Source organism: Bombina bombina, chromosome 1 (genome assembly GCF_027579735.1).
Source record: "Bombina bombina isolate aBomBom1 chromosome 1, aBomBom1.pri, whole genome shotgun sequence".
NCBI lineage: Eukaryota > Metazoa > Chordata > Amphibia > Anura > Bombinatoridae > Bombina > Bombina bombina.
In genome coordinates this window covers 866,994,994-867,010,227 of record NC_069499.1, presented here as the reverse complement: position 1 = coordinate 867,010,227, position 15,234 = coordinate 866,994,994, and the positions used below count along the sequence as shown (strand labels likewise).

The 15,234-nt window shown below is 40.2% G+C and overlaps 1 protein-coding gene across 3 annotated transcripts in view; it reads left to right on the top strand.

Moving 5' to 3' along the window:
• CYLD (CYLD lysine 63 deubiquitinase) overlaps positions 1-15,234 on the top strand; it is a 467,344-nt gene that overhangs the window by 350,333 nt on the left and 101,777 nt on the right. For all 3 annotated transcript variants that reach the window (XM_053699515.1, XM_053699514.1, XM_053699513.1), the window contains one exon: positions 16-138. In XM_053699515.1, the coding sequence (XP_053555490.1) occupies positions 16-138 (123 nt within the window). The remainder of the gene's footprint in view (positions 1-15; positions 139-15,234) is intronic.

The following is a 15,234-nucleotide window of genomic DNA, read 5'->3' as shown; positions in this document are numbered from 1 at the left end:
TTTTTCGTTCCACAGCCTATTTTCCTTTAGTTCGGTTTTGGATTCTGTTCTCCTCAGACCGAAAGATAAAACAGATGTAGAATATTACAGTGAAACGCAAGCACTTTTACGGACTGAAATTGTCAACCCTCTGAGAATGTACGTGGTTATTTTTTCATATGGATTTTAAAGCATAATGTTTCCAGACTTGAACTCCTGTTAGTTGTTTCTTGTGGTTCCAAAAAAGCAATTTGATTTATGTTGTACTTTATAAATTCCAAGGGAAATGTAATTTTCTTAGGTCTTAAGGAGGAAAACAATAAGGGCCAGATTACAAGTAGCACGCTAATTTTTTTTTCTTTCTTTGCTTGAGCCCGCTCAGAGTAAAAATTAGTGCGCCAGCATTAGTGCACGTATTACAAGTTGAAAGTAAAAAGGTAGCGTGCAAGCAAAAGAATAAGGTGCGCTAACTTCAGGACTTCAAATAACACAACCACACTAACTCCTCCCCATAGACTTCTATTCTATGTCTATTCATTATTGCTCATGCACTAATGCAACACTGCGTTAGATCAACTGTGCTAAAGCCAAAGGTGCGTTTTTCAGATAGAATATTTTTCTCCAACATAGGTGTGTCCGGTCCACGGCGTCATCCTTACTTGTGGGATATTCTCCTCCCCAACAGGAAATGGCAAAGAGCCCAGCAAAGCTGGTCACATGATCCCTCCTAGGCTCCGCCTTCCCCAGTCATTCTCTTTGCCGTTGTACAGGCAACATCTCCACGGAGATGGCTTAGAGTTTTTTAGTGTTTAACTGTAGTTTTTATTATTCAATCAAGAGTTTGTTATTTTAAAATAGTGCTGGTATGTACTATTTACTCTGAAACAGAAAAGAGATGAAGATTTCTGTTTGTAAGAGGAAAATGATTTTAGCAACCGTTACTAAAATCGATGGCTGTTTCCACACAGGACTGTTGAGAGGAATTAACTTCAGTTGGGGGAACAGTGAGCAGACTTTTGCTGCTTGAGGTATGACACATTCTAACAAGACGATGTAATGCTGGAAGCTGTCATTTTCCCTATGGGATCCGGTAAGCCATTTTTATTACAGAAAAAAAAAAAGGGCTTCACAAGGGCTTTTAAGACTGTAGACATTTTCTGGGCTAAATCGATTTATATATAAGCATATTTTATACTCCATAGCCTTGAGGTATTATTTTTATCTTGGGAATTATGTAAAATAACCGGCAGGCACTGTATTGGACACCTTATTCTCTAGGGGCTTTCCCTAATCATAGGCAGAGTCTCATTTTCGCGCCTCTATTGCGCACTTGTTTTTGGGAAGCATGACATGCAGATGCATGTGTGAGGAGCTCTGATACATAGAAAAGACTTTCTGAAGGCGTCATTTGGTATCGTATTCCCCTTTGGGCTTGGTTGGGTCTCAGCAAAGCAGATACCAGGGACTGTAAAGGGGTTAAATATAAAAACGGCTCCGGTTCCGTTATTTTAAGGGTTAAAGCTTCCAAATTTGGTGTGCAATACTTTTAAGGCTTTAAGACACTGTGGTGAAATTTTGGTGAATTTTGAACAATTCCTTCATACTTTTTCACAATTGCAGTAATAAAGTATGTTCAGTTTAAAATTTAAAGTGACAGTAACGGTTTATTTTAAAACGTTTTTTGTACTTTGTTATCAAGTTTATGCCTGTTTAACATGTCTGAACTACCAGATAGACTGTGTTCTGAATGTGGGGAAGCCAAGGTTCCTTCTCATTTAAATAGATGTGATTTATGTGACACAAAATTTAGAGAAAATGATGCCCAAGATGATTCCTCAAGTGAGGGGAGTAAGCATGGTACTGCATCATCCCCTCCTTCGTCTACACCAGTCTTGCCCACACAGGAGGCCCCTAGTACATCTAGTGCGCCAATACTCCTTACTATGCAACAATTAACGGCTGTAATGGATAATTCTATCAAAAACATTTTAGCCAAAATGCCCACTTATCAGCGAAAGCGCGACTGCTCTGTTTTAGAAAATACTGAAGAGCATGAGGACGCTGATGATATTGGTTCTGAAGTGCCCCTACACCAGTCTGAGGGGGCCAGGGAGGTTTTGTCTGAGGGAGAAATTTCAGATTCAGGGAAAATTTCTCAACAAGCTGAACCTGATGTGATTACATTTAAATTTAAATTGGAGCATCTCTGCGCTCTGCTTAAGGAGGTGTTATCTACTCTGGATGATTGTGAGAATTTGGTCATTCCAGAGAAATTATGTAAAATGGACAAGTTCCTAGAGGTCCCGGGGCCCCCCGAAGCTTTTCCTATACCCAAGCGGGTGGCGGACATTGTAAATAAAGAATGGGAAAGGCCCGGTATACCTTTCGTCCCTCCCCCCATATTTAAAAAATTGTTTCCTATGGTCGACCCCAGAAAGGACTTATGGCAGACAGTCCCCAAGGTCGAGGGGGCGGTTTCTACTCTAAACAAACGCACCACTATACCCATAGAAGATAGTTGTGCTTTCAAAGATCCTATGGATAAAAAATTAGAAGGTTTGCTTAAAAAGATGTTTGTTCAGCAAGGTTACCTTCTACAACCAATTTCATGCATTGTTCCTGTCACTACAGCAGCGTGTTTCTGGTTCGATGAACTAGAAAAGGCGCTCAATAATAATTCTTCTTCTTATGAGGAGATTATGGACAGAATTCATGCTCTCAAATTGGCTAATTCTTTCACCCTAGACGCCACTTTGCAATTGGCTAGGTTAGCGGCGAAAAATTCTGGTTTTGCTATTGTGGCGCGCAGAGCGCTTTGGCTAAAATCTTGGTCAGCGGATGCGTCTTCCAAGAACAAATTGCTTAACATTCCTTTCAAGGGGAAAACGCTGTTTGGCCCTGACTTGAAAGAGATTATTTCTGATATCACTGGGGGCAAGGGCCACGCCCTTCCTCAGGATAGGTCTTTCAAGGCCAAAAATAAACCTAATTTTCGTCCCTTTCGCAGAAACGGACCAGCCCCAAGTGCTACGTCCTCTAAGGAAGAGGGTAATACTTCTCAAGCCAAGCCAGCCTGGAGGCCAATGCAAGGCTGGAACAAAGGAAAGCAGGCCAAGAAACCTGCCACTGCAACCAAGACAGCATGAGATGTTGGCCCCCGATCCGGGACCGGATCTGGTGGGGGGCAGACTCTCTCTCTTCGCTCAGGCTTGGGCAAGAGATGTTCTGGATCCTTGGGCGCTAGAAATAGTCTCCCAAGGTTATCTTCTGGAATTCAAGGGGCTTCCCCCAAGGGGGAGGTTCCACAGGTCTCAATTGTCTTCAGACCACATAAAAAAACAGGCATTCTTACATTGTGTAGAAGACCTGTTAAAAATGGGAGTGATTCATCCTGTTCCATTAGTAGAACAAGGGATGGGGTTCTACTCCAATCTGTTCGTAGTTCCCAAAAAGGAGGGAACATTCAGACCAATCTTAGATCTCAAGATCCTAAACAAGTTTCTCAAGGTTCCATCGTTCAAAATGGAAACCATTCGAACAATTCTTCCTTCCATCCAGGAAGGTCAATTCATGACCACGGTGGATTTAAAGGATGCGTATCTACATATTCCTATCCACAAGGAACATCATCGGTTCCTAAGGTTCGCATTCCTGGACAAGCATTACCAGTTTGTGGCACTTCCGTTCGGATTAGCCACTGCTCCAAGAATTTTCACAAAGGTACTAGGGTCCCTTCTAGCGGTGCTAAGACCAAGGGGCATTGCAGTAGTACCTTACTTGGACGACATTTTGATTCAAGCGTCGTCCCTTCCACAAGCAAAGGCCCACACGGACATTGTCCTGGCCTTTCTCAGATCTCACGGGTGGAAAGTGAACGTAGAAAAAAGTTCTCTATCTCCGTCAACAAGGGTTCCCTTCTTGGGAACAATAATAGACTCTTTAGAAATGAGGATTTTTCTGACAGAGGCCAGAAAATCAAAACTTCTAAACTCTTGTCAAATACTTCATTCTGTTCCTCTTCCTTCCATAGCGCAGTGCATGGAAGTAATAGGTTTGATGGTAGCGGCAATGGACATAGTTCCTTTTGCGCGAATTCATCTAAGACCATTACAACTGTGCATGCTCAGTCAGTGGAATGGGGACTATACAGACTTGTCTCCGACGATACAAGTAGATCAGAGGACCAGAGATTCACTCAGTTGGTGGCTGTCCCTGGACAACCTGTCACAGGGGATGAGCTTCCGCAGACCAGAGTGGGTCATTGTCACGACCGACGCCAGTCTAGTGGGCTGGGGCGCGGTCTGGGGACCCCTGAAAGCGCAGGGTCTTTGGTCTCGGGAAGAATCTACTCTCCCGATAAATATTCTGGAACTGAGAGCGATTTTCAATGCTCTCAAGGCTTGGCCTCAGCTAGCAAAGACCAAGTTCATACGGTTTCAATCAGACAACATGACGACTGTTGCGTACATCAACCATCAGGGGGGAACAAGGAGTTCCCTGGCGATGGAAGAAGTGACCAAAATCATTCAATGGGCGGAGACTCACTCCTGCCACTTGTCTGCAATCCACATTCCAGGAGTGGAAAACTGGGAAGCGGATTTTCTGAGTCGTCAGACATTTCATCCGGGGGAGTGGGAACTCCATCCGGAAATCTTTGCCCAAATCACTCAACTGTGGGGCATTCCAGACATGGATCTGATGGCCTCTCGTCAGAACTTCAAGGTTCCTTGCTACGGGTCCAGATCCAGGGATCCCAAGGCGACTCTAGTAGATGCACTAGTAGCACCTTGGACCTTCAAACTAGCTTATGCATTCCCGCCGTTTCCTCTCATCCCCAGGCTGGTAGCCAGGATCAATCAGGAGAGGGCATCGGTGATCTTGATAGCTCCTGCGTGGCCACGCAGGACCTGGTATGCAGACCTGGTGAATATGTCATCGGCTCCACCATGGAAGCTACCTTTGAGACGAGACCTTCTTGTTCAAGGTCCGTTCGAACATCCGAATCTGGTCTCACTCCAACTGACTGCTTGGAGATTGAACGCTTGATCTTATCTAAGCGAGGGTTCTCAGATTCTGTCATTGATACTCTTGTTCAGGCCAGAAAGCCTGTAACTAGAAAAATCTACCACAAAATATGGAAAAAATATATCTATTGGTGTGAATCTAAAGGATTCCCTTGGGACAAGATAAAAATTCCTAAGATTCTATCCTTTCTTCAAGAGGGTTTGGAGAAAGGATTATCTGCAAGTTCTTTGAAAGGACAGATTTCTGCCTTGTCTGTGTTACTTCACAAAAAGCTGGCAGCTGTGCCAGATGTTCAAGCCTTTGTTCAGGCTCTGGTTAGAATCAAGCCTGTTTACAAACCTTTGACTCCTCCTTGGAGTCTCAATTTAGTTCTTTCAGTTCTTCAGGGGGTTCCGTTTGAACCCTTACATTCCGTTGATATTAAGTTATTATCTTGGAAAGTTTTGTTTTTGGTTGCAATTTCTTCTGCTAGAAGAGTTTCAGAATTATCTGCTCTGCAGTGTTCTCCTCCTTATCTGGTGTTCCATGCAGATAAGGTAGTTCTGCGTACTGAACCTGGTTTTCTTCCGAAAGTTGTTTCTAACAAAAACATTAACCAGGAGATAGTCGTGCCTTCTTTGTGTCCGAATCCAGTTTCAAAGAAGGAACGTTTGTTGCACAATTTGGATGTAGTTCGTGCTCTAAAATTCTATTTAGATGCTACAAAGGATTTTAGACAAACATCTTCCTTGTTTGTTGTTTATTCCGGTAAAAGGAGAGGTCAAAAAGCAACTTCTACCTCTCTCTCTTTTTGGATTAAAAGCATCATCAGATTGGCTTACGAGACTGCCGGACGGCAGCCTCCTGAAAGAATCACAGCTCATTCCACTAGGGCTGTGGCTTCCACATGGGCCTTCAAGAACGAGGCTTCTGTTGATCAGATATGTAAGGCAGCGACTTGGTCTTCACTGCACACTTTTACTAAATTTTACAAGTTTGATACTTTTGCTTCTTCTGAGGCTATTTTTGGGAGAAAGGTTTTGCAAGCCGTGGTGCCTTCCATCTAGGTGACCTGATTTGCTCCCTCCCTTCATCCGTGTCCTAAAGCTTTGGTATTGGTTCCCACAAGTAAGGATGACGCCGTGGACCGGACACACCGTTGGAGAAAGTAATTTATCAGGTAAACATAAATTCTGTTTTCTCCAACATAGGTGTGTCCGGTCCACGGCCCGCCCTGGTTTTTTAATCAGGTCTGATAATTTATTTTCTTTAACTACAGTCACCACGGTATCATATGATTTCTCCTATGCAAATATTCCTCCTTTACGTCGGTCGAATGACTGGGGAAGGCGGAGCCTAGGAGGGATCATGTGACCAGCTTTGCTGGGCTCTTTGCCATTTCCTGTTGGGGAGGAGAATATCCCACAAGTAAGGATGACGCCGTGGACCGGACACACCGTTGGAGAAAGTAATTTATCAGGTAAACATAAATTCTGTTTTTTTATTTTGTTATTATATAGAGATATATATATAATTATTTTTTGCTAAATATATATCTATACCTGTATTTTTTTCTGAGCAAAGAACAATGGAATTTAAAGTATTTCTCTTATAAACACATTAATATGTTAAAAATGAATACAAATTATATTGCATTATTTAAAGGTATTTGACTGGGAAGTGTGTGTGTGTATGTATGTATATGTGTATATATGTATGTATATATATATATATATATATGTATATATGTATGTGTGTATATATATATATTTATTTCATGTAATTGGCAAGAGTCCATTATCTAGTGACATATGGGATATACAATCCTACCAGGAGGGGCAAAGTTTCCCAAACCTCAAAATGCCTATAAATACACCCCTCACCACACCCACAATTGAGTTTTACAAACTTTGCCTCATATGGAGGTGGTGAAGTAAGTTTGTGCTAAGATTTCTACATTGATATGCGCTTCTCAGAAGCCCGATTCCTCTTAGTACAGTGAATGTCAGAAGGATGTGAAGGGAGTATCACCTATTGAATGCAATGGTTTTCCTCACGGGAGATCTATTTCTTAGGTTCTCTGTTATCGGTCGTAGAGATTCATCTCCTACCTCCCTTATTCAGATCGACGATATACTCTCATATTCCATTATCTCTACTGATAACCGTTTCAGTACTGGTTTGGCTATCTGCTATATGTGGATGGGTGTCTTTTGGTAAGTATGTTTTCATTACTTAAGACACTCTCAGCTATGGTTTGGCACTTTGTTTTTATATAAAGTTCTAAATATATGTATTGTACTTATATTTGTCATGATTAAGATTTTTAGTATATTTCCTTTTACAGACTGTCAGTTTCATATCTGGGAAATGCTTTTTTTTAGGAAAAATTTATTCCTTACCTGGTGTATAGTCTTTTTCAAATTGACTGTCTGTTAAATTTCGGGCAGAATTAAGCTTGCGAGGGCACAAAATGCCAAAGTTTGTGTCATTCTTAGCACGAAGTTACGTTCGTTGACGCAATTTGTCATTTCCGGCATCTTAGTTGACGCCGAGTCCTTCACAAGGTTGCCTCTTCTGTGGCGCAAGTGTGTCATTTCCGGACGTTTTTTGGCGCCAAAAAATATTTTTCTGTTTGTGTCGTGCGTCATACTTGGCGCCAAATATTTTCATTATTTAAGACCACATTCCTATATGCCTCTTGCCTTTTTTTCTATGTCAGAGGGCTATGCTGTTTGCATTTTTTCCCATTCCTGAAACTGCCATATAAGGAAATTGATACTTTTGCTTTATATGTTGTTTTTTTCTCTTACATTTGCAAGATGTCTCAATCTGATCCTGTCTTAGAAATCACTGTTGGAACCATGCTGCATGATAACAGTTCTACCAAAGCTAAGTGCATTTGTTGTAAACTTGTGGAGGTTATATCTCCAGCTGTGGTTTGTAATAGTTGTCATGATAAACTTTTACATGCAGAAAATGTATCCATCAGTAGTAGTTCATTACCTGTTGCTATTCCCTCAACATCTAATGCACAAGATATACCTGTAAATTTAAAAGAATTTATTTCTGATTCTATTGAGAAGGCTTCGTCTGCCATCCCGCCTTTTAATAAAAGTAAAAGGTCTTTAAAACTTCTCATAAAGTTTATGAAATTTCAAATGACCGACAACATACTGAATTATCCTTCTCTGGTGAGGATCTATCTGGTTCAGAAGATCCTGCCTCAGATATTCACACTGACAAAGCTTCTTATTTGTTTAAAATGGAGTATATTCATTCTTTGTTAAAGGAAGTGTTGATTACATTGGATATGGAGGAAACTAGTCCTCTTGATATTAAAACTAGTAAATGTTTAAATTCTGTTTATAAACCTCCTGTGGTTATTCCAGAGGTTTTTCCAGTTCCTGATGCTATTTTTGATATGATTTCTAAGGAATGGAATAGGCCTGGTACTACTTTTATTCCTTCTTCAAGGTTTAAAAAATTGTATCCTTTGCCAGCAGTTTCTTTAGAGTTTTGGGAAAAGATCCCCAAAGTTGATGGGGCTATCTCTACTCTTGCTAAACGTACTACTATTCCTACGGAAGATAGTACTTCTTTTAAAGATCCTTTAGATAGGAAACTTGAATCTTATCTAAGGAAAGCTTATTTATATTCAGGTCATCTTCTCAGGCCTGCAATTTCTTTGGCTGATGTTGCAGCTGTTTCAACTTTTTGGTTGGAAACTTTAGTGCAACAAGTATTGGATCCTGATTTGTCTAGCATTGTTAACTTGATTCAACATGCTAATATTTTTATTTGTGATGCCATTTTTGATATCATCAAAATTTATATTAAATCTATGTCTTTAGCTATTTTAGCTAGAAGAGCTTTGTGGCTTAAATCTTGGAATGCTGACATGACTTCTAAATCCAGATTGCTATCTCTTTCTTTCCAAGGTAATAAGTTATTTGGTTCTCAGTTGGATAATTTCAACTGTCACTTGGGGGAAGGGAGTTTTTTTGCCTCAGGATAAAAGACCTAAGGGTAAATCTAAAGCTTCTAACCGTTTTTGTTCCTTTCGACAAAATAAGGAACAGAAACCTAATTATTCTACCAAGGAATCTGTTTCCAATTGGAAGCCTTCCTCAAATTGGAATAAGTCCAAGCCATTGTATCAAAGCCATCCCCCAAGTCCGCATGAAGGTGCGGTCCTCATTCCAGCTCAGCTGGTAGGGGGCAGATTAAGATTTTTCAAAGATGTTTGGATCAATTCGGTCTCTCAGGGGTACAGAATAGGATTCAGAGTAAGAGCGCCTGTGAGAAGATTTTTTCTCTCACGCATTCCAGCAAAACCAGTAAAGGCTCAGACTTTCCTGAAGTAAAATTCATTCAGACCAGTTTTGGATCTAAAAATTTTTAATCGATATGTAATAGTACTTTCAAAATGGTGACTATAAGGACTATTCTGCCTTTTGTTCAGCAAGGGCATCTATGTCTTTAGCTATTTTAGCCAGAAGAGCTTTATGGCTTAAATCTTGGAATGCTGACATGGTGTCCAAATCTAGATTACTATCTCTATCTTTCCAGGGTAAGAATTTATTTGGTTTCTCAATTAGATTCTATTATTTCCACTATTACTGGTGGTAAGGGAGTTTTCTTACCTCAAGATAAAATATCTAAGGGTAAATTTATGGCTTCAAATTGTTTTTGTTCCTTTTGTCAGAATAAGGAACAAAAGTCTACTCCTTCCCCTAAGGCCACCGGTTCCAATGGGAAACCATCCTCAAATTGGAATAAAACCAAGTCTTGTAAAAAAACAAATCTAGCCCCAAGACTGCATGAAGGTGCGGCCCTCAATCCAGTTCAGCTTGTGGGGGGGGCAGATTGAAATTGTTTCAGGAAATTTGGTCAGGTTCTGTTGAGAATCAGTGGATTCAGAATATTGTGTCTCAAGGGAATTGAATAGGATCCAGAATAAGGCCTCCTGTGAGAAGATTCTTTCTTTCTCATATTCCAACAAATCCTGTGAAAGCTCAGGCTTTTCTGAAATGTGTTTCAGACCTAGAGCTTTCAGGGGTGATTGTTCCGGTTCCTCTACAGGAACAGGGTTTGGGGTTTTAGTCAAATCTATTCATTGTCCCAAAGAGAGAGAATTCTTTCAGACCAGTTTTGGATCTGAAACTTTTGAATTGTTTTGTAAGAGTCCCAGCTTTCATGATGGTGACTATAAGGACTACTCTGCCTTTTGTTCAGCAAGGGCATTTTATGTCCACAATAGACTTACAGGATGCTTATCTTCATGTTCCAATTCATCCAGACCACTATCGGTTTCTGAGATTCTCTTTTCTGGACGAGCATTACCAGTTTGTCGCTCTTCCATTTGGCCTAGCGACAGCTCCAAGAATCTTTTTGAAGGTTCTCGGTGCCCTTCTATCTGTAATCAGAGAGCAAAGAGAGTTAAAACAATCAGAGAGTTAAAACAAAAAGAAATGCATTGGATTCATAAATTGGGATCATTAGTACCTTATGGCATGAATAGGGATTTCGATTGGTCAGTTTTTTGGTGAAGAATAGGTCTAATTAAATCTAATTTACAATAATGTATAGATATGTAGTGCTGTTATCAGGGTAGGTTATAACTGCTTTAGATATTATAGAGATAGTATTTTTCTTGCTGTAAAAATGTTTACAGGAGTAATATGTTTTGTGCAGCAGGTGGCGCTCAAGTGTAAAAAGTATTGGTGCCAAGCTAACTAGTTTAAAAGGACCACCTCTGAGTATTGTATGTATAGCATGATTAAGTGACAGCAGTCACGAAAGGTCGCTCTATCTTTTGTCAATAAAGACACTTTTTAAGCAAGTTGTGCTGTGGACATTTCCATGTTTCATATTGTCATAGTGGAATTGGGCAGATTTCCACGGTCGTCACGAGCACAGTATTTGCCTGGCAGCTGTTCTATACATTGTTGAGGTGTAATCAGAGAGCAGGGTATTGCAGTGTTTCCTTATTTGGACGATATCTTGGTACTAGCTCAGTCTTTTCATTTAGCAGAATCTCACACGAAACAACTAGTGTCGTTTCTTCAAAGGCATGGTTGGAGGATCAATTTACAAAAGAGTTTCTTGATTCCTCAAACAAAGGTCACCTTTTTAGGTTTCCAGATAGATTCAGTGTCCATGACTCTGTCTTTAACAGACAAGAGGCAAATGAAATTTGGTTTTAGGTTGTCTAAACCTTCAGTCTCAATCATTCCCTTCAGTAACTATATGCATGGAAGTTTTAGGTCTTATGACTGCAGCATTGGATGCAATCCCCTTTGCTCGTTTTCATATGAGACCTCTGCAGCTTTGCATGCTGAATCAATCGTGTAGGGATTATACTCCGATATCACAGTTGATATACTTAAATCCCAGTATTCAACTCTCCCTGTCTTGGTGGTTAGACCATCATCTGATTATTCAAGGGGCCTCTTTTGTTCTCCCTTCCTGGACTTTGATCTCAACAGATGCAAGTCTCTCAGGTTGGGGAGCTGTCTGGGGGTCTCTGACAGCACAAGAAGTTTGGAAACCTCAAGAGGCAAGGTTACCAATCAACATTTTAGAACTCTGTGCTATCTTCAGAGCCCTTCAGGCTTGGCCTCTATTGAAGAGAGAACTTTTTATTTGTTTTCAGACAATGTCACAACAGTGGCATATGTCAATCATCAGGGAGGGACTCACAGTTCTTTAGCAATGAAGGAAGTATCTCAAATACTTTCTTGGACAGAGTCCATCTCTTGTTTAATTTCTGCAATTCATATTCCAGGTGTAGACAATTGGGAAGCAGATTTTCTAAGTTGTCAGACTTTGCATCCAGGGGAGTGTTCTTCCAGAAATAGATCTCATGGCCTCTCGTTTGAACAAGAAACCTCCCAGATATCTTTCCAGGTCCAAGGATCCTCAGGCAGAGATGGTGGATGCTTTGGCAGTTCCTTGGTTTTACCAACCTGCTTATATTTTTCTTTATTATTAATGGTAAGCAAGCTCAATTTACATTTTTCCTCTAGTTCTTCTCCCAAGGTTGATCTCCAAGATCATATTGGAACAATCTCATGTGTTTCTGATAGCACCTGCATGGCCTCACAGGTTTTGGTATGCAGATCTTGTCTGGATGTCCTGTTGCCAGCCTTGTCCGCTTCCTATAAGGCCAGACCTTCTGTCTCAAGGGCCTTTTCTTTCATGTAATTAGCAAGAGTCCATGAGCTAGTGACGTATGGGATATACATTCCTACCAGGAGGGGCAAAGTTTCCCAAACCTCAAAATGCCTATAAATACACCCCTCACCACACCCACAAATCAGTTTTACAAACTTTGCCTCCTATGGAGGTGGTGAAGTAAGTTTGTGCTAGATTCTATGTTGATATGCGCTCCGCAGCAGGTTGGAGCCCGGTTTTCCTCTCAGCGTGCAGTGAATGTCAGAGGGATGTGAGGAGAGTATTGTCTATTTGAATGCAGTGATCTCCTTCTACGGGGTCTATTTCATAGGTTCTCTGTTATCGGTCGTAGAGATTCATCTCTTACCTCCCTTTTCAGATCGACGATATACTCTTATATATACCATTTCCTCTACTGATTCTCGTTTCAGTACTGGTTTGGCTTTCTACTACATGTAGATGAGTGTCCTGGGGTAAGTAAGTCTTATTTTCTGTGACACTCTAAGCTATGGTTGGGCACTTTATATAAAAAGTTCTAAATATATGTATTCAAACATTTATTTGCCTTGACTCAGGATGTTCAACATTCCTTATTTCAGACAGTCAGTTTCATATTTGGGATAATGCATATGAATAATTCATTTTTTTCTTACCTTAAAAATTTGACTTTCCCTGTGGGCTGTTAGGCTCGCGGGGGCTGAAAATGCTTCATTTTATTGCGTCATTCTTGGTGCGGACTTTTTTGGCGCAAAAATTATTTTCTGTTTCCGGCGTCATACGTGTCGCCGGAAGTTGCGTCATTTTTGACGTTCTTTTGCGCCAAAAGTGTCGGCGTTCTGGATGTGGCGTCATTTTTGGCGCCAAAAGCATTTAGGCGCCAAATAATGTGGGCGTCTTTTTTGGCGCGAAAAAATATGGGCGTCACTTTTGTCTCCACATTATTTAAGTCTCATTGATTTTTGCTTCTGGTTGCTAGAAGCTTATTCACTGGCATTTTTTTTCCCATTCCTGAAACTGTCATTTAAGGAATTTGATCAATTTTGCTTTATATGTTGTTTTTTCTATTACATATTGCAAGATGTCCCACGTTGAAGCTGAGTCAGAAGATACTTCTGGAAAATCGCTGCCGGGTGCTGGAGCTACCAAAGCTAAGTGTATCTGCTGTAAACCTTTGGTATCTGTTCCTCCAGCTGTTGTTTGTACTGTTTGTCATGACAAACTTGTTAATGCAGATAATATTTCCTTTAGTACTGTTACATTACCTGTTGCTGTTCCATCAACATCTAATATTCAGAGTGTTCCTGATAACATAAGAGATTTTGTTTCTAAATTCATTAAGAAGGCTATGTCTGTTATTCCTCCTTCTAGTAAACGTAAAAAGTCTTTTAAAACTTCTCATTTTTCAGATGAATTTTTAAATGAACATCATCATTCTGATACTGATATTGGTTCTTCTGATTCAGAGGATTCTGTCTCAGAGGTTGATGCTGATAAATCTTCATATTTATTTAAAATGGAATTTATTCGTTCTTTACTCAAAGAAGTCCTAATTGCATTAGAAATTGAGGATTCTAGTCCTCTTGATACTAAATCTAAACGTTTAGATAAGGTTTTTAAATCTCCTGTAGTTATTCCTGTCCCTGGTGCTATTTCTGAAGTAATTTCCAGGGAATGGAATAATTTGGGTAATTCTTTTACTCCTTCTAAACGTTTTAAGCAATTATATCCTGTGCCATCTGACAGATTAGAGTTTTGGGACAAAATCCCTAAGGTTGATGGGGCTGTCTCTACTCTTGCTAAGCGTACTACTATTCCTACGGCAGATGGTACTTCCTTTAAGGATCCTTTAGATAGGAAAATTGAATCCTTTCTAAGAAAAGCTTACTTGTGTTCAGGTAATCTTCTTAGACCTGCTATATCTTTAGCGGATGTTGTTGCAGCTTCAACTTTTTGGTTAGAAGCTTTAGCGCAACAAGTATCAGATCATAATTCTCATAGCATTATTATTCTTCTTCAACATGCTAATAATTTTATTTGTGATGCCATCTTTGATATCATTAGAGTTGATGTCAGGTATATGTCTCTAGCTATCTTAGCTAGAAGAGCTTTATGGCTTAAAACTTGGAATGCTGATATGTCTTCTAAGTCTACTCTGCTTTCCCTTTCTTTCCAGGGTAATAAATTATTTGGTTCTCAGTTGGATTCTTTTATCTCAACTGTTACTGGAGGGAAAGGAACTTTTTTACCACAGGATAAAAAATCTAAAGGTAAATTTAGGTCTAATAATCGTTTTCGTTCCTTTCGTCACAACAAAGAACAAAAGCCTGATCCTTCATCCTCAGGAGTGGTATCAGTTTGGAAACCATCTCCAGTCTGGAATAAATCCAAGCCTTTTAGAAAACCAAAGCCAGCTCCCAAGTCCACATGAAGGTGCGGCCCTCATTCCAGCTCAGCTGGTAGGGGGCAGATTACGTTTTTTCAAAGGAATTTGGATCAATTCCGTTCACAATCTTTGGATTCAGACATTGTTTCAGAAGGGTACAGAATTGGCTTCAAGATAAGGCCTCCTGCAAAGAGATTTTTTCTTTCCCGTGTCCCAGTAAACCCAGCGAAGGCTCAAGCATTTCTGAAATGTGTTTCAGATCTAGAGTTGGCTGGAGTAATTATGCCAGTTCTAGTTCTGGAACAGGGACTGGGGTTTTATTCAAATCGCTTCATTGTACCAAAGAAGGAGAATTCCTTCAGACCAGTTCTGGATCTAAAAATATTGAATAGTTATGTAAGGATACCAACATTCAAGATGGTAACTATAAGGACTATCCTGCCTTTTGTTCAGCAAGAGCATTATATGTCCACAATAGATTTACAGGATGCATATCTGCATATTCCGATTCATCCAGATCACTTTCAGTTTCTGAGATTCTCTTTCCTAGACAAGTATTACCAGTTTGTGGCTCTGCCGTTTGGCCTAGCTACAGCTCCAAGAATTTTTACAAAGGTTCTCGGTGCCCTTCTGTCTGTAATCAGAGAACAGGGTATTGTGGTATTTCCTTATTTGGACGATATCTTGGT